The 20,001-nt window shown below is 41.4% G+C and overlaps 1 protein-coding gene across 7 annotated transcripts in view; it reads right to left on the minus strand.

Moving 5' to 3' along the window:
• The window catches only part of LOC100748426 (protein phosphatase Slingshot), a 73,523-nt gene that overhangs the window by 4,303 nt on the left and 49,219 nt on the right, over nucleotides 1-20,001 (minus strand). For 4 of the 7 annotated variants that reach the window (XM_024371059.2, XM_033323630.1, XM_024371058.2 and 1 more), the window contains one exon: nucleotides 17,674-17,739. In XM_024371059.2, the coding sequence (XP_024226827.1) occupies nucleotides 17,674-17,739 (66 nt within the window). Of the gene's footprint in view, nucleotides 1-3,861; nucleotides 4,019-5,815; nucleotides 5,964-16,177; nucleotides 16,313-17,673; nucleotides 17,740-20,001 lie in introns of those variants that run through there. The other 3 variants (XM_024371063.2, XM_024371062.2, XM_024371065.2) reach the window with 3 other exon arrangements.

Raw genomic sequence — 20,001 nt, forward strand, 5'->3', positions numbered from 1 at the left:
TTTTTACATTTTCAAGCAATCGGTCATAAGGAAGATCGTGTTTTAACGATTAAATATATTATTCAGAGCTCTGTATCGGCGAATGCATTGCCGTTTCACGGACATCGCTAGGAAAATACCGACGCTTTAAACGGATAGACGTAATCGTTTCGCGGTTAAGATAGTAACCGATAAAATTACAACAGCGTGTTCCTATCAAGTCATTAATACGGAAACCATATCAACCAGATGATATATAAAAGCTTCGCAGTATCTAAGATATGCGCTATAAAGTTACTCGGTGCACAAAGCTTCAGGCGAAACAAAGGAACATTGCTCGATAAGAGCAGCAATTATATCAGCTGTTTCGTAATATTTGATATCGATATTGATTTGGCCCCGGCAGAGTAAAGCTAACAGGTAACTTCCCTTTTCATCTATCTTTATCTTTCCCTTCCCCTTCTTTTCCGCTTTTATTCTTTTCCTCCATCTTCGGCATAATTCCAGGTCAATCTCGCGCGACTGATTATCGATATTTTCTCGCAAATATCGCGAAAGATCCTTTCGTTTCTCCTTTGAACGATGAATCGGAGACTCCTGGAGCCTCGGATCGAACTCAGTCTCGGTTAAACGGATGACAAAATTGCCGGTGTATCGTTGGATGACGGTATCTAGTCAAAGAGAGATCCATCTGTGAACATTTCTACTCGAACAGTAGTCCGGTTTTTGCATTGAAAACGTAACAACGCGCAAATGACAAATGTTCGCAACGATGTCTGGCTACCTTGATAAATGACGAAATTTTGTGATCGCTCATCGTGATCGTTCGATCGTAGGACGAAGAGAGCAAAAAGTATCGTACGAAGAGAGAACGTTCCTTCTTCTCGCCTCTTACACGATTCCAGTTGATCGTTTAATTTTCTCTTAAAGTTCGAAGGTTGTCGTTTAACTCGTGTTTTCGTATTGTTCTTTTTTTTTTCGATGTAATCGCGTGTAAACTTTTGACAAGTTTCGATCGTCAGTGGCGATCAAAGTTGACATATTAATGGCCGCTGATATTAGATGCATATACATACTTTGTCTTTTTACCCTCGCCTTAATCGCAGCGAATTGCGGTTTTTTTTTTTTTTTTTTTTGAAATAATAGAAAGTTTCTACTTTAAGGTTTGCGCGAAATGTCGAGGAATGCCAACGTTCGATGGATTTTTCAATAGTCGATTTGCAGAACGAAATCCTTACGCATCTTATAAGATAAATAAATAAATATATACATAATTGAATCGCATGGCAAATTCACATCGCCAGTCCTAACTACATACTTATTTTTTTTTTTTTTTTCAAGAATCGCGACGATCCACATAACTCAATAAATCTCTCAACATAAGTTTTCATCGAGTCGAGCTCTTCTTAACCTAAGATATAAGGCAAATGTTAAATCTGTGTTTGTAACAGCCTCGAATAAATACGAATGTGGCGAGTTTAGCGAAAGCAATGTTTATCAAAAGAGAAGAGACAACGTATAAACATTCACACGCTTAGGCAGTAAGAAAACTTCGATCTAGTCGAATCTATCGAATCTACCAAACGCGAAAGACACTTTCAAGTAACAGTATTACGCATCGCGCAAGACCATCGTCGTTGACCATCAAACTCCAAATCTTTCGTCGTAAAACTTCATCGCGAATAAAACTCTTTGAACCGATGCTAAGTCGATCCTTTACGACTGTAGCTGAACTTTACCAGAGCCAGAATGCGATTTGGTTTTCTTTGCCAGCATTCTCGCTATAGGTTCGCGCGTTTCTCACGCCCGTCGATGAAACGGCGAAAGGAAAAACCGGCTGGTCGGAAATTCCCGTGAAAATCCAAGTCATAACGTTCCGAGGATCCAGATATCTAGGAAGAGCTCGCGCACCGTACCCAAGAAGATCGTATTGCGACGCGATTGGTAGGAGAATTTACGAACCACGCTCCTTAGGAAACCTAGGAAACCGCTAACGACAGATTAGCCGCGATAAACGGCACAAGACGGACGATCGCATCGTTTCTCTACGATAAAGATAACCAGTTGGCCGTGGTTAAGCGTCCAACGATTCGATTTGTTTGCACCTGACGGCGCGTGCATGCGTATATTTTCTCCTTCATCCTTGTTGTCCTTCTATCTAATTTATTTCGAGCTAGAGTAACTGCTCCGTAATTGCTTTTACGTCCTCGTTCGTTCGTTGTCTACCAACTTCTATTTACTCGAACAATGTACGTAACATTACCTGAGTTTCATATACGCAAACAAACAACGTGCTTCTATAATTAATTGGGGAAAATATCACCTTTACCCAATCGCCTTACCTTTCAAAATTACTTTGTCTCGAAGCGTTCTCATCTTATTTTCGATCATTTCGAAAAGCGTAGTATGTATAGCGTTTATGTAATAATCGGAGGAAAGTCGAAGAAATGTATCAAAGCGAATCTGAGGTAATAAGGAAACCGAAGCCGAAGAAATCCTCTCACGATTCACAAGCCCGGAACGAATGTTGCAAGATATTTAAGAAACGTGACGTAACTTGGTGATCTGTTATTCGGTATAAACTAACTTCTTAGGCAACTTCGTGAGGTAACTTTTCGAACAATCAGCAGTTTTTTGACGAACGAAACGACCGCCTCGAGCGGCGTGGTTTATTCCTAATCAACGGATCTTTCAACGATCGAAGCTTGCTTGTAAAATGCTGGAAATCCCGCGCTCCCTGAATATCCAACACCGAGATTACGCAAAAGTTTTACACGTAAAAATTATCGCTCTGTGTTACAACGAGCAAGTATCGTATGTAGATTTATAATATTTACCAATGCGATAGTTGGGTATAAAGGTAGTAATAGCTCTCATTTGAACTCCTTTATTTGAAAAATACTTGATACTTTCTTGCGTCATTACGTCAAGCATCGTTCTAACGGTGAAAGCGATCGATAACGCAGAAAATCCGCGGTACCTACGTTTGGTAGACGTTTTTGCTTGTACAGCCCCAAGGGAACGTGGCCTTAAAGATCTTAGTATCGAGCGTTTCGTAACTGTTACGACGTTGAGTGCGAACCGAGATCGTAGGGTCTGCGAAGCAGATGAATCAACGGATCAACGGATCGACGGATCGACTTCGAGTTAGAATATCATCCAGAAAAACGCGAGTTTCGTGTCTCGTTGTACGTAGAATTAAATTTAGACACCACGAGGTACGCTTAAGAGGCAGTTTATTTTTATCGGTATCTAGAGATAGCATACGATACGCTTGGATCGTCGAGTAAGCGTAGACCTTTCCCTTCCACTTCTTGCACAGTGATTAGATAAAACCGTTTCCGGCTTTTTTACGCTTCCGACGCGAACCATGCCAAGACCGTCGGACGTCTGGTCGATTTAACTCGTTCCTCGCCCTGTCGATCGAGAACAAGCCTTCGCATGGTTTTGCGTAACTGACAACAGTGACAACGATCCTCAACGACGAGGACGGTAAGCGTATTTATAATTAAACATTTTACGTAACGCGTTCACATTTAACCGGTACCGATTCTGTCGATAGCCTGGTTCAGCTTGGCCGATGCCAATTGCGGCTTTCGAGAACACAATCTTTCTTCTGCATAGAAATTCTACGCGTCTTACGCTTGTGTGCGAAGATAAAGATGGAACGTCAGACACTGATAGATCGTCGTATTAACGCGATAGAAATAGAGAAAAGCTATTTATACAGAGATATTTCTATCGCGACGTAACGTGAATTTAGGCTTGTGGCTTATGATCGAAACGACGAGGTATGACAAAACATACTTGTGTTTACCGATAGCGCAATTAAGAATCCTCGAGTCATCGAATTTTCTATTCGCCGATACTGGTCAAACTTACGAATGCTTTACACGTTGGTACCGTTCGACGTCCACGTGTTCGCGTTCAGGTAAGCGTAGCGTAAAAAGCACGACGAATCACGGACGATCGATTAATTACAAGTGGACGTTCTGTCGGTTTGCGCAACAAGCGAGGACGATAGCACGGTAGAGACTGAGACTCGAGGCGTAGCATCGTAATTATAATGTGTCGCGTCATCGGGTGATCCTAAATGGAACGGCCGATGAAGCAAGCAATGACGATTCGATTGCTCGATCACGAATCCAACTCGATGTCGTCGCCGTCCATCCGTTATGCGGTTAATTGATCGGAGACGACGAGAATCGACAAGAGTCGACGAGAATTCAACTTACCGCGAACCTGTTAACGCTGACTGAGGAAATGGACTTGAATATATTTATAGAACCGTCTTTCGATCCCTTTCCACATTTCCACAGGTAGTTTGATTCGAATTCTTAGAGAATCGTTTTGGCGAACGTAGTGCTCTCGCACGATTTGACAAGTTTATTCCAAGTACCGACAACTGAATGCTACTACTACTATTTGCATAATTATAAAGCTAGTTACAACTAAGAACAGGTGAAAACAGGTTTTAGGAGCAACACTGTTTTATCGTGGAAGAATTGTTTCCACGGCAAAGCAGACCGTTAGATGGGCAATTAGTTAGAGCAGGGTATCTTCGTTGCGGATAAGTGAGAGTGTTTTATCGTATCGGGTAGATGCATTCTGTTTTCGCAATTAAAGCTTTAATCGCGCATAATTTCTTGGATATATCTAACGTTAAATAAGAATAATCTCCACGTGATATATTCCGTGCACTTTTTCCAACGATTAATTTTTTCATACCACATCTGCAACGTAATCGTTACTGCTGCAATTTAAAAATTACTCAAACGTTGCTTTTACAGTTTCGTAATATTATTCCCTCGGTATCTATGATAATTTAATATTATTCTTCTTCGTAATTTTATCTCGTTCGAAATTCACTGATACCTTTGTCTAATCTATCGTACGTCCGATACGTCTGCGTTTCACGTATCGACGTTATTTTACTAAAAAAAAAAAAAGAAAAAAAAAAATCGAGACAGAAGGCGATAATCGCAAAAAGATCAGTGCACCGAGCCCGAGAAGAACGTCTCGTTACACGCGCATATTTTCCTAGGCGAATTCCCGGCTGGCCAGCTGCCAGAGCAACGGAGAGGAAAGAGAAAGAGCAGCATAAAACGGATCGGCGTACGAAAGGACAAAGAATATCGGAGCAACGGCACATGCTGAATCGCGTTCACGCTGAAATACCTGAGACATAATAGTCCAGTGGAATAAAAATAATAAATCTGAGCGGGTCACGCGTTGCCTGAAATTTCTTATTTAGAAAAGCACTCGAGACTTGAGCGATGCAATTGCGGTTACCCTTCCGAGCTTCCTATATTCGGATATTTACGCCTTTCCGCTCGAATCAACGCTTTATAATACCGTGTGTTCGTATACGCAAAGGAAGAAAAACACTATTCAACCGTTGCATGCTTGTGTGTACGCGGTATCGTTCTTTAGCAAATTATCAATTACGCGATAAATACGCTTATTTACGGTAAGACTGGTTCCTGCGGATTTTCATTTCTATCGTTAATACCTAATAGAAGAAATATTCGTTTCAAGGGTAAAAAGAATTCGACTCCGAAGAGATTAAAAATTAACCGGTCTTATCTCGACACGCTTGTTATAATATAGCTACCTGCGATCCACCGAAGCCAATACTATCGTGTTACCCGAGTTAAACAACACGTCGCATGCCACATTCGTTGCTATCGATGTACACGCTGTACGTTCATTACAGAAACATCGTTCATCCACCACATCTCGCTAACGCATCACCAATGCGTGTTCCCTGGCTACATTCCTTCGCGGAAATCCAACAATGACAGGAAACCCGACAGAGTTCCGCAAGGGCTCTTACCTAGCGGCTTCCAGGACGTCGGCGAGGATCTTGCTTCTTCTGTGGTTTCCAAAGACCCAGAGGATCAAAGGCAAAACAAAGAGAACCGCCACGTAAACGGAACCACGCGTCACCATGTTTCCTCTCAGGCTGATGTCCGGCCTTGCGAGTTATTCTCGTCAAGGTCATCGGACCGCCCCGGTTAAAGAGTCCATTGCCCCTTTCTCAGACTAGTTCCAACGGCTTTGTTCCAACGTTGATTAGCTCGATTCCAAGTAAATCCAAGGTAGCCGTTCTGATGCTGAATTCGCATCAGTTTTTCACGTATCCTTTGTCGCAACGCGGATGACCAACTAACAGTCGGCATTAGCAACGAAAGAGCGATCCTCTCTCTTCTTATCGACCCGTCTCTTCCTCGAGCTCGGTCGAATCAACCAACTTCCGGCTCCAGCGTCTTACTCGCTTTCCTAACCTCCGAACACACTCCTCTTCGAATCAACTATAATCTTGCATCGAACTAATTCTAGATAAAAAGTAGAAGCTTTCACAGCCGGTTTTGTATGCTTACAACTATCGCAAGCTACGACGATTATAAAATCGTGTCCAGCGCAAATTACGTCGCCTACTATGTCTTTCGTCGATCTCACGTGTATACGTGATAGAAACTGATTCGCCGTCGCGCATAAACGAAGCTCGTAATATCTGTTCAAAGATTATTCCATGGTTGAAAATAGAAGAAATGCTTGTGAAAACATGGCCGGGAAACTTCCGAATATCCGGTGTTTGTTGGGAAGACCACGAGCAGTCGGAGAAACCAGACGTCTATAGCTCGAGGATCAACAGACGCTGAGAGTCTAAATTTCGACGAGTTTTTCTTAGCACGGCCACGTTCCGTCGACTGGCGGAACAAGCTCCGATCGAATCGTAGGATCTGGCAAATCAGAATAGTATGCGTAGGACAGGCTTTGCCGAGTGGTGGGGTCGTGACAAACGACCGGCTCCAGCCATATTTAGAGTGTCGATGTGCCGGCGGTTTTTTTTCGCGTGTTCAAAAGAGACCAGTCTCATCAACAACGCGCAACATCGTCAGTACCGGAAACCGGAGAAAGGAGCGTAATCTCTCGTCGCGGAAAAGAAAGTGGATCTTGACCTGGGCGAAGTTTTACAAGTCCACTGGTTGGAGACTATAGGCGCGTGGGTCGCAGTCTTTTACAATTCGAGGAATTGTCACACAGATCGTCGTTCTTGTTATCGACGCTTCTTAAGAAATCGGGGTTTTACGCTCATTTCGCGGACAAGTTTCTTGAAAGTCTATACGCGCGCTACAGAATCGTCATCGGGCTGTTAGATCCGCATTTTTATTTTACCTGTTTCGCTCGTTTATTTCCGTTGCTCGGATAACCATTTTTCCTATTGCTATTTCATATTTACGTCTGCTATTTCATATTTATCAGATAATTCGATCGAACGACAATAATCTCCGATAAATCATTCGCTATCGTCGAAGAAACAATGGAAGTCTGTTTGACGAGGCAGATGCACCTCACGATGCACCAGAGGACGCACCTGCGACTATGCTTTTCGTTTGTGCAATCTTCGAAGCGAAGGTGAGTCATTTTAGAAGCACGCATACGGTATATGGACTTGTTCAACCTGTGACCACCAGTGCTGATACTAACAATGGCTGAATTATGAGAAACGCGCTGAATCTACCATCTTCTCTTCGATTTAACCTACGACGGACGTCTGAGAAGCATTCCAACATTTTGTAATTTAATCATCGTTCCTTGAAAAGGAAAGTTTTGCTCGTCGATGCATATCGCGGAAGTGCGTTAATCTTGATTTGTTCGTGGTTTGACCTTGGACTGGTTCTTTTTGGATGTGTTTTATCGACGAATGGGTCTAGGAACAGCGATGTTGAACAATGAACAAAAATCTTGGTCGATTTGAAAACTCGTGGTGAAGGAATTAATCCATCACCTTTGAGGTTCCTACACGATCGTTTCTAGTTTGAGAGTACGTAGCATGTAGCTCTGCTCTTATTTAATTTAGTACTTTTAAGAGCAGTAACTAATCGAAATTCCTAACTAAGGAGTTCATACCGTACAGGTTAGCTGTCTATAAGTTGTAGGTCCCAGGTTTTACGTTTATGATCTAAGACTGTTTTAGCTTTAGGACAATCGATCGTAACCAAAAACTACAATGTATCGATGGAGACGTAAATAAATAAATAAATGTACAGAAAACAAAGAGTTGATAAGCGAGACTGGTGGGTTGTTAAATTTTTGCTCAGAGTCGTTCGTGAAATTCATAATTTACGAGTAAGCGAGGTCGATCATTTTTCGTAATCCTTCTTAGAAATCTGTGCACGCATAATGCCCGAACAACGAACAATCATCAGGTGCGATCATAAAATACGTGGAACGGGGAAAATCGTAAAGCACGTTGTTTCGTGCTCCGATCGTCGAAGGAAATTCGTCGTAGCGTCGTAAGGAGGCTATAGAGTAATTCGACCGAGTTTCAAAGCGTTGCCGGACTCGTTCTTCGTGTTTCGCAGCGCGAGAAGTTTGCGGGCGCGTCGCAAAAGTGGAACAATCCCGACCAGAAATAATCGTGCCGGCCCGTTGCTAAAAGAATCGTGAAAGTCGCCAGCGATCGGCTTCTCCGCTGTTGCCGATCGTCGCTTTACAATGGATAACGGGTCGCTGAGCTTTCGCGTGTCGCGATAACGAGAGACGATCGAGCGTGGTTATCGAAAGTGAAGCAGCGCGTTCGGAATATGTACACATGTGTATCGCATTGTCTCGAATCGTTTCGAATCGCGTCGAATCGTTTCGAATCGTCTCGAATCGTTTACAATGGTGGAGAAAGCATCGAAACCACTTAACTCAGAAGTGATGAAACATCTTTCCAATACTGCCGTACTTTTCCTTTGTTTCAGATCTAGACCGAATGTATCAGATTCTTAATTACCGATAGCTATTTTAAAAAAAAACCTAACCATCTGAAATTAAGAGCGAAAAGTTAAGTTAGGCGGCACGACTAGTACTACCGAAATCGTAAAATAAAATTAGATAACTTGTAGTTATTTTTCTGAAAAAATAGGCATATTTAGTACATATTGCGTCTTAAATGAACATGCAACGTGTACTGGCGCAATTCTATACTTTTAGGACCGATAGTTGCTATCTTAATCGCATATACTTTATAGTTATAGAAGATTAAACAGCCGAGTAAAGCGTCCATCGAGGAAAGTCCATCAGCAGCGACGAAACACACCGTCCGATCGCCTCGGCATGGCATGGCTATTCTCCCGGATCATCCGATGTAATGATCCGCGAATGGATCTAGATCGTGACAACGCGGCTTACGAGCGGTTATTCCGCGAAGCAGAACGAGCTGCGTGCACGATTCCTCGTGTTATAACCCTCCAACCTGTTCTATGTCGTAGTCACAACAGTGAAAGGAATAGAAGCGATTATAGCGTGACACGCGCGTTATTGCACACGGGGACGCGGCGAGAACAGCCAGTGACATCAACAATGCCTGTAGTCGCTGCATTAACTACCGTCGATAACGATCTACCCCGAGTCTCTTTACTGTCGAGGCTGTACACTTTTCTCACCAGTCGTAACAAACCCGAGGATCGTCCGCCAGTCATTTAAAATTTAATCACTTGGTTACTCCATTCACGCTTCTATAGCGATACTCGTGACATCGAGATCATCGCCTGTGTCGATTTTATCGGGAATCAAAGAAGTCTACCGTACGAATAAATTTACCAACGTTTATCGCTTCTTTCTTCTCGAAACGAAACCCTCGACCGTTAAAAAGTATTTCCTGCGTCGACAGACCTGTATAATAGATTTGCGTTTTTAACGAACAGAACACGAAAATTTATCCGACAAGAATCTATACAATAGGTTATTGTTAAACACAACGACGCGATCAATCGTCCGCACAGCTAGACTATACAATCGATATTTCAATTGAAACGCGGCAAACAATGAAACGGAAGTAATCATAACAGGATGATACTTTAGCAACACATCGGACGCAGCGGAAGAAAAACGTCACGATCGTTCGTCGTCATAGTTCAGCCACATACACGGCGATTGACACTCGTACGGGCAAAAGAATCCTCTCAATTAACAGAGTTCACGTGCGAAAACAAAATGCATACGGGCACGTATATCGTACGATTTATAAGATATCGTATTGTACGGAGAGTATTAGATATATCAGATTTGTAACACTAATCAATCGTTAAATATCGTACCGTACACGATATTTGCTATTTAACCCTAGATAACTGAGCTACTTGCGAGTAACGTTATTACTAATGTTGCGATTGTCATTTTTGCGAAACGTTAGCTAGATATTATCCAGGGTTAAATATATGTATAACGCTCGTATATAGCATGCGCATATTTTTCACGTATATCTGCATAGATATTTTAAGTGTAGAAACATCGTGTGTTCCTTGCGTATTTAACTTGCATAAACATCCACAGTCTATTAATCAGAGCTGGTATACGCATATAGAGTAGGTACACGCATATACCTATATGCGTAGTAGACATAGACCACTATAGCGTTCACAGGAGGATGGATGAGCGCGAGTTGGCCGTGGTTGGCAGAGCCAGCCGATGGGCGTCGATCAACGACGATCCATTGTGCCGATCCGTTTTCATCGGCTGTCATTATCACTGGCTCGGTTCTGTATTATTCTGATAATACGACGTACAGCAACCTGTTGTTATCCATTGACGTCCGCCGCTTTGATAGGCGGAACCAGTTTCGAAAGCTGTTGCCGATTCACGCCTACCGAACGGTCTCCGATAAAAATCGTTCCTCTCGATATCGCGCCTGATCGTGACACTGTCGTTTCACCGAGCCAACAAAAATCCTCGTTCGACTTATTTTTTACTTCTGAATGGTAGCGTAAACCAATTCGGCTCTATCGACGCTTGCTTGATAATTCTCTGATAATTCCATGTCTAGGAAAATTTCTAACAGAGAATCCGGTTAACAGGCTAATCAAACTGCACTTGCACGATTCAAAGTTCGTTCGCGCGATTTCTAATTGTAGGAAAACATCTGTGCAGATCAACACGATATCTCCAACAAACAAATTTCGACCATCTTCCTCCGGTGCATCTGGGCTCGAGTGACACGAACAGCAGTTTCCCGGATGAAGTTAGTTTCTATATTTTTTTCATGGGCGGGAAACTGGTATGGTTCGTACGCCGGTCGCCAAGAGGTATTCGGTACGTGGCGTACCCGTGGCGTACCCGTGGCGTACAGGGACAGACACGGCGATTTCTCTGACAAAAAGTGAAAACGGCCAGCAGAGATCGGCGAACGCCACGCAGTATGAACGAGTCTCTCGCGATGACGTAAAAAGGAGACTCTGACGAAAGTTGCGTCTCGCGATATCACGCTGGTCGTCGAACCTATAATCGAATCGACAAAGAAGCAGCAACGATAGGCTCGGCCGAAGCTATGAAATCTCAGGTCCGACCAGACCAGATCGAGGATATCTAGTGGATGGAATATCGGTGCATCTTATTAGCGATGGAATCAAGTATGCATACGTACACGCATTGCAAGTAGCCTCGTGTTTGTCTAGAAAGTTTCGAATAACTTACGAATAGTTTGAAAAGAGGAAACAATGACTTTAAAGCAGACTCGAACCTGCTCCGGATAAGAGAATTCTCTCCCGAACATCGCGAAGGAAAATATTTGTATCGCAACTGACTCGCATCGATAACTATCCATCTATATCGAAGTTGATCCCATCACTGGCTCCTTATCGTGGAACCAGGTGTCATTTCGTTGTAACGTCATCCGGCTGGAAACCGGTTCGAGACTCGCCAAGGTTCATTGATTCTTCGCTAATCCGAGAAGCTCTTCCTGCTCCGATTAAAAAGAGGATTCGGAAAGGGAAAGAAGAAAGTGGAGGAATAGTCGCGTTAATAAGTCGAGATACGATATAAAGAAGTCGAAGGATAAGAGCCGTAATCGAAATCGACGTTTATGGTTAATGAGAATCGAAGGTGGAACGTTTTGCATGCCCGAGAAAGAGGAACACACTTATCTCTGGACAGTCACCACGCCCAAACCTGTTAGTGGCGACCTGGAAACCGGCAAACTCGACATCTTTTATGCGCTGGAAGAATAAAAACCAGACTAAGGGGAAGCCTTCTCGGAGAAGTGGCTACCTGGATGCTGAACGATGAATAACGTTGCAGGAAACGCGCGAGATTTTCACGGCAATTTATGTACTCGATTTGCGAACCGTCTGTTACACGGTTACGCTGTTACACTGATATTTATTAATTGCCACATAGTTTGCCAGCCTGTTAATTCGAATTAGTCGAGAATGAGAAATACTGCGAGATTAAGAAGAAGATTAAGAAAGACTTAGATCTATAGCTCTATAGCTCTATAGCTCTATAGCTCTATAGCTCTATAACTCTTAGGAGTTGATAGTGAAATGTTTCTCACGTATTTTTCGCCAAGTGCATGATTTTTATACGCACATTAACGATAATAGGTTTAGAGCTATAAGAGACAAATTTTCTTTCTACGACAGGTATACGGTTGCTTTCGATAAAAAGTTAATACCAACGTTTACTGAGATAAAACCGTGCTCTTCGTAGTACAGGGCTTAAGCGCCGACGATATTTCATTTCTTTTTCACTTACTTTCTTTAGAATATTTCACCGGGCTCTGGTGACTTGATCGCGTCATCTTAACTTCGTTGAATACATTACTCTAATAATCGCGTGTAAAATATCGTAAACAATATCTCAAGTTTAGTACAATGAAACAGCATTCCACAGCTACGTCGTTATATTTATCTCAAAGGTTAAAATTAGCAGACGTTAGGCCATACCTAAATAGATTCTCTTCTTTTACCGTTTCCTCTTCGATGCCAATAAAAACGAGGAAACTAACTTGTTCTAATTACGATGCTTATCCTGTATAATAAGCAACAGGATCGTTAAAAGTATCTGATAAAATTTCATGCCGTGTTTGCAATTTGTTTAACGATCTAAGTAATTAGCCAACAATTTTCTACTCGTTTAGAGCCACTGCTAATTGCAGCCTCCATCGATACAAAATATTTGGTAGGAAATTAGACATTATCGGCGAAAACGAAGGAGAAAAAACGCCAAGATTGTACGGAATAGTTCTAATCGTAAAATTAAGCAAAAGCAAACTGGCTATCCTGCGGATAACTGTTAAAAGAAACTAGGCCGTCGTATTGGCGATCGTTTCGAAAGATACTCCACAAAATGTAAAATATATATTTATCGCAGTACGTAATGAAAGTAAGTAATCAATCCATGGTGAATATAATAAAACGATACTTATGAACTAGAGATTAAATTTATGAAATAACATACATCCGTTTGCTGGATAAAGAATACTTAAGTTAATCGAATGTTTAAATAATGCTTAAATAAATTGATAAAAAAAACAACTGGCATTAATCCTCTGTATCTAAGCTAAACCACAATTATCTATCACGAGGAATATTGCAAAACAGATAAAGCGCAGTTCTTACGATCTTTCTTTCTCCCTTTATTCTATAGTAAACGGTATTCCTTTCGCAGACGAATAATTATATTTAATAATCCAGAGATCCAGAAGATCTGAAGCGCCGATAAAGCTCGAATTACATTTAATGCAAAATGAAATTTAATTAACCGCGATAAAAATATAATTGAGGTCTACTTCGTGTTCGTTGAGAATTTTTACCAAGGCTTGGGATTTCTGTATGAATTGAATCTCAGGTAGAGTTAATTCAAATCTGTTCTGTTGGTTCGATGAACTTGCTCGTGACAGAAACGACACAAAATAACGCGTTGTACATCGATTCGTTGAAATTTCAGAAATTTCTTGGAAAGAATCTTAAGAATTCGAATTATCTTGTAATTTCAAGCTATATTTCCTCCATTAAAACGTGCTTTCGAAAACTGTCGAAAAATATATTAAAAGATATCAGACTAGCGTATACAACAACGACGATCCGAACAACTTTTCCCTTGTTCCTTCTCTACTTTCCTGCTCCGAAGAATCTCTTTCTCCGTCGACAATCTCGCGTTTGATTCGCGATACATTCGAAGCTCGAAATTCCTCGACGAAGCAACACTTTCTTTCTGTGCTGTCGCTCCGTTTATTCATAGATTATCTAACGTAGCGATACGTACTATGCAGCATTGTGAATCAACGTGCAGCAGCGATAGTACAGTGAAAGTAGACGGGCCAAGAGAACCATAAGTCACCTGCCTTCGAGTTCGACGAGTCTCCTCCTTCACGATCGTTAATTACTTATGTAAATACCATCGCGAGGTGCGATAATTATTTATCCCTCGTTGACGTTCAATACGCCTCTCGATTCAACGTGTTTTCTTCTTACGAAACGATCTAACGATGTAATTTATGAAAATTTTAGGCTTAAAGAACATCGAGTCTCGATTCTAGCTTTTCCTCTTCAGCGACAGGATTATGCAGTGTTATGCGCATTAATTAAAATATTCTTTGCCTATTATTGTCTATTATTGGACCGGTTATTGGCTCGTTCGTGATTTCTGTGTCAAGCCGTAGCGCCATGCCAAAGAAAAGTCGATGAGAACATCTCGGAAAGAGATCGATGCGTCCTATATCTTCCTAAAAACGTCCCGTTTTTATCTGTCGGATAAGTTAGCTTTTCAAACCAGCTTGATAAGTCATCGATCGTGGTACATCCTTGGTAAATCACAGTATATCTCTTACCGTTATTTGAATATGAATTTGGATAGAACTATGGCGTTTCGACCATAAACCGTACTCACTACGATAACTCGATAGTAGTTAGATAGAAGTGCAGAATGGGAGTGGAGGACGTATGCGACCGATATACGTGGACAGATAACCGGGTTATTAAATCTTCTTTCGACCGATCTATCCATCGATCTCTTGAGGTTCCTTTCTTAAAAATAGCTCTAAACATGGCAAATTATAGCGTATTCCACATATTCCATATATTTCAGTATATTTACAAATCTGATAAAGATTTGATTTATAACAGCGGTATATACCTGCGACTGATTAGTTAAAAATTGAAATGCACGATGTGTCAATGAAAACTCATTGCAAATAACCGAACAAAGACTAAGTGGTTCGCCAACTTTCGTTTATCTTGTTTATGCAGACGATGTAACGATCGTCGATTTGTTTGATCGCATGGTTTTTCGATTATCTGTTCGAGCAAGATTGACTTGTTGCTGGAACTCGTTAAATATATTGACTCTTTAAATCTGCGCGGCGAAGAACTTCTCGGAGAAACATGACCCGTGGGAGAAAGTGCTAGAATTTGTCAGGCAAGTGTCTCATCAGCAGAGAACTTTCCTTACGAGTGAGCGAGAAATTATTGTCCCGGGATGAAATTACTTTTACGATCCATCCGATACGTACTTTTTTCGTTACAATTCGACAATTTTCTCGTTCGTTTATTTAATTTTTTAATCCTAATAAAAACTGATAAATTTTCATTCGTTGTTAAAATTCTATCGAAAACGTTCGATCGAACGAGTTGCTGCTACTAATAATAACGTTACGCTCGATAAAACAGAGTCGAAAGTTAAAGCAGAGCATAACGTCTGTAGTAATTGGGGTGACAAGAACGCGAGTAATCTCGGGGTTGCAAAGTAGAATTGTACAAAGTGACCACGCGACGCAGCGCGCCCATAAATGGCGCGGCCGGTGGTCCATGGTCGCGAGCAACCCCACCACGATGATGGTCGGGTCCAACGAGGCTTCTCCAAAAATAGGACGACGACAACATCAACGACGATAGACCGACGAAGTTCCCGGTGCCGTGACGAACTTCACGCCGTCTGTTTCCCGACAATAGATGCCACGAAGGTTGTTGCAACTTGTCAATGACGCTTTATCGTGTCCACGCGAAGCCAACTGATTTTTCAAATCAACATGTTCTATACCAGCGAAAACTAAAAGTCTTTACGTTTAAAACGGTTCGTCGTTCTAAAGTTTGCAGTATCAACTTTAATATCGTTAACTTTGTTACACTGTCGCATAGCGACATAGCTTAAAGCTCAAAGACTATTTTACTTGAAAATTGTAAAACAAAAAAGATTCGTTCATCGGTAAATGATCGAATTATGGGTAATTTTCCGTCTCGAACTTTCATTTCCTGAAAATTTATTTTTCCCGGTCATTGTTTATAGCGAAACAATCGCAAGAAGAGAATTCACGTGGGCAGAGCAAGCGTGTTTTCACCCGCGCTGAAAAATCCGCGAACGGAAGAGGTTGGGCAGGTAAGAAAGTTCCTCTTCGTCCAGTCCTGCATAAAACAATTGCGATACCGACCAATTAAGCCACGGCCCACGCTTCATTTTTCTTTCCATTCAGTTCGATCCTCTTCCGCGTCGATAGCATCTCGGTTGCGCTTCGATTCTTCTTTTCCAGCCTCCTGTCTCCGTTGACAAACGATTTTTCTTCGCCCAGATTCTGCGATCTATTCTAACAATAGGCATTTAACCATTATAAAGCTTCGCAAACATTTTACACTATTTTTTCTGCTTTCTTTTTTCAATGATGGATTGCACCATCAGAAATATCGTTGCAGTAATTTTATATAGAATTTTTATCAAACTGGCATTATCATTTCTGTTTAGTCGTAAAAGCATCCATAATCGACTTGCCAAATCTATAAGGTATTTCTTTTCCAGACCACTAAAGCAACGTCGATCGAATCTTAATTTCTTTACTAAATTCCTAGTAACCCATTGCCTGATATCAATTTAGGCGATATAATCTTCGTGGTAACTCTGTAGTTTAACTTTGATCTTGAATCAAATTCACAAGGCTATAGTATAAAAGTACGAACAGTTCGGCGCAATTATTATTCTGTATGTACATACTATGATATAAATTCGAGGCTTCGTCGGAAAAGTTTATCTTCGTACGACAGTGAACTGTAGGAATACAGTAGGAATACAAGAGGAATGCACCAGGAATACACCAGGAATACAGCAGGAACACGGCAGAAATACAGCAGGAACGCAGTAGGAATATCGAAAAATACTAAAAAAGCAAAAGCGTACGTTCCATGGCTTGCCTGATAATTATGGATCGTACAACCTTAGTTGTAGCCTGTAGCTATGCAACGATTGACTAAAATTACGATAAGATATAAAGCGCAAAAGAAAAGATCTGGTTGACAAAAATGGGATATTCAGTCGGAATAATCAAACAATTTTCTCAACGCTCACAGCTTAATTTACGGTTCCATGAAAACGTTTACTCTCTTTTTGAATGTGAATCGTGTTAATACGAATGGGTCTCTTGGCAAGAAAAAAGCGAAAGACACGTCTGCATGTGCAACAGGACTGCGCTTATTATTAGTTTCATTTAGAACATCGATCGCAGCCCGTACCTACGTGGGTCGAACCCTTTCATACGTTCTATCGACTGACCCTATATGTCTTCCGTGGGTGTCGCGTCGTGTCTCGGACCATCCCGTTGTAATTATACGAGGTTATTTATTAGTCACGGCTATTAGGTATACCGCGATGAGACCATTCCTCTTCAACCGAGTCGTTTATTTTCGAAACGGCGCGTGCAACTTTTCGATCGAATTAAACATTCTTACGATTACAATGAGAAACTCGCGAAGCTATTCGTAACCGCGACGAAACGGTCATTGCCAACGTGGTAAGATACAACTGCTAATAATAACAACGATCGTCCAACTCCAAGACCAAGGAATCGTTTCGTTATTTCGCTATTTTAAAAGACGGTTTAAGACCACGCTTTTCTAATCACGGAGCATGAGCTGTAAAATATCGAAAAAATCGACTCACCACATCGCCTGTACCGATACTGGCTTGAAGATGTGCTGTGAACCGCAGACGCTGACGCTGAAGCCTCTGCAACGGAAAAAGAGAAAAAGAATCAGAACGCGTGTCTTCGGGAAGCATCGAGGGTCACACCATTCACCTTATACAGGATGGTCAGCCGATCGTATCGACGAGCTATTTTATTGCTCGCCGAAGCGGGCCAACTTCTCCGTTCTACGAAACTCGCTGGTTATTTTCGAGCAAGCTCGGTTGGTTACAGGTAACCCTCGTGCTTTGGAAACACGATTTTCCTACACTGTAAAAGTTTCTGAAAATTGCGGATCCACTCGTAAAGTAAGAAATTTTGGACAAAATTGATAGAAGATAAGAAAATCTTCCAGAAAAAAACGTAAGAGCCAAAAGTTATCCCTCGCGTTGTGGTAAAGCTTTCGAGAATAAAATGTATTCCGTTCATAGTACGATAGGATGAAAATATTTCGCAACAAAACGAGAACTATTAACGCAAGAAAAAAAAAAAAAAAAAGAAAAGAAAAAGAAAAAGAAAAGAAGGAAAGAAAGAAGTGGGAAGGTTAGCATCTTAATAAATTCAGACGTCAATTATCTTTCTGCGCTACAGGATTAAATATCGTTAGAATTTCAAATATAAAATTTGCAATTACACGATTATATATAATATCTTTCTTTCTACTAATAAATTCATTCGTTAAACCTGCGAAATGTAACTGTACGCAGCCTTGGTTTCAATTGTTAGCTCTCTGCTATTAATTGCCACTAATTATTAGCCTTATAAAATATAATTCATAACCAATTCGATTCATATACGATCGTTCGTAAAATCGTACACCGCAAAAACGAGTTTTCCAGTTTGGTAAACCACAACATTCAGAGCGCGATAGAAGCCAAATTACACGTTCGAATACTTTCAAGGAGTGGTAACACAGACAAAGAACGTTTTTAGAGTGAAAGGGCTTCTAAAGTTAGCCGTAGGTTGCTGCATGAGTATCCTAAAGCGGCGTACAATTTGCTCGTTACGTAGCTCGCAATGATTATGAAAGATTAACAAAGAGTCAGATATAATTCCGAGGTCACGTATCGTAGATCGAAGCGAGCGTGCAGTATTAAACAACGCACAACGGAACGGATCTCTGTCGCGTAAAAATAACTTTCGTATTAAAGTTGGTGCCATTTGCGGCGAATATCGCGTATCTATTTCTAAAAACGAACCAATGCAACCAACTAAGAACGCGTTGCTTTTCGGATATGCCCGTACTACGTACAATCTAGACTTCTATCTCGCAGAGAAACGGACGACATGCTACGAGATAGAGCGATAAATCGATTAACTCGTCTTCGGATTAAAACCGAGCACGATGAGTCGCACAAAAAAAGATCACCTCTCACTGTCCAAACATAACAACGCACGCTTTTTCACTCGCTTGTACCGTCTACTCCTTCCGATTGCAACTTTAAAATACTGTTTATTGTTACTTTAAAATGATTTCCGTCACGACAGCTCCGAGCCTCGATTTCCAAGTTGTAATCGTGGTCACGCGGTCGAGCAAACTCTCAACTCGAAATTACAACGGTAACGCAATTCCCCTCTTGCATCGCGTTACGACACGCGTTACACACATCCAACATAACCGTTAATTACGCATTATGTAAAGAGCGGAGGGATTCGTGCAAAATCGGTGACCAAGTGAACGTCACGCCGCCGCGTCGCTTTATTCCGACCAGAGGCACAAGTTCTCGACCGACGTTTCCGGGAAACCCATGTCGATTCCGCGATCAGCTTTCCCCGAGGAAACGGTACTGGTTCGTCATTACGGCCACGCACGCCGTTAAGAACGATACACCGAATTAACTTTACGGCTCGACGGGACATTCGTTCTCGATTCGTTTTTATCACTTTGACCACTTTCACCACTTGATGAATGTCAATTGCAAAAAAATTATCGGTCGAAAACGTATCGATAGAAAGACATATTGCTTCGAACGAGGGAGCTACAGGATTAAATATCGTTAGAATTTCAAATATAAAATTTGCAATTACACGATTATATATAATATCTTTCTTTCTACTAATAAATTCATTCGTTAAACCTGCGAAATGTAACTGTACGCAGCCTTGGTTTCAATTGTTAGCTCTCTGCTATTAATTGCCACTAATTATTAGCCTTATAAAATATAATTCATAACCAATTCGATTCATATACGATCGTTCGTAAAATCGTACACCGCAAAAACGAGTTTTCCAGTTTGGTAAACCACAACATTCAGAGCGCGATAGAAGCCAAATTACACGTTCGAATACTTTCAAGGAGTGGTAAC

This window comes from Bombus impatiens, unplaced genomic scaffold (genome assembly GCF_000188095.3).
Source record: "Bombus impatiens unplaced genomic scaffold, BIMP_2.2 scf_1080, whole genome shotgun sequence".
Classification (NCBI taxonomy): domain Eukaryota; kingdom Metazoa; phylum Arthropoda; class Insecta; order Hymenoptera; family Apidae; genus Bombus; species Bombus impatiens.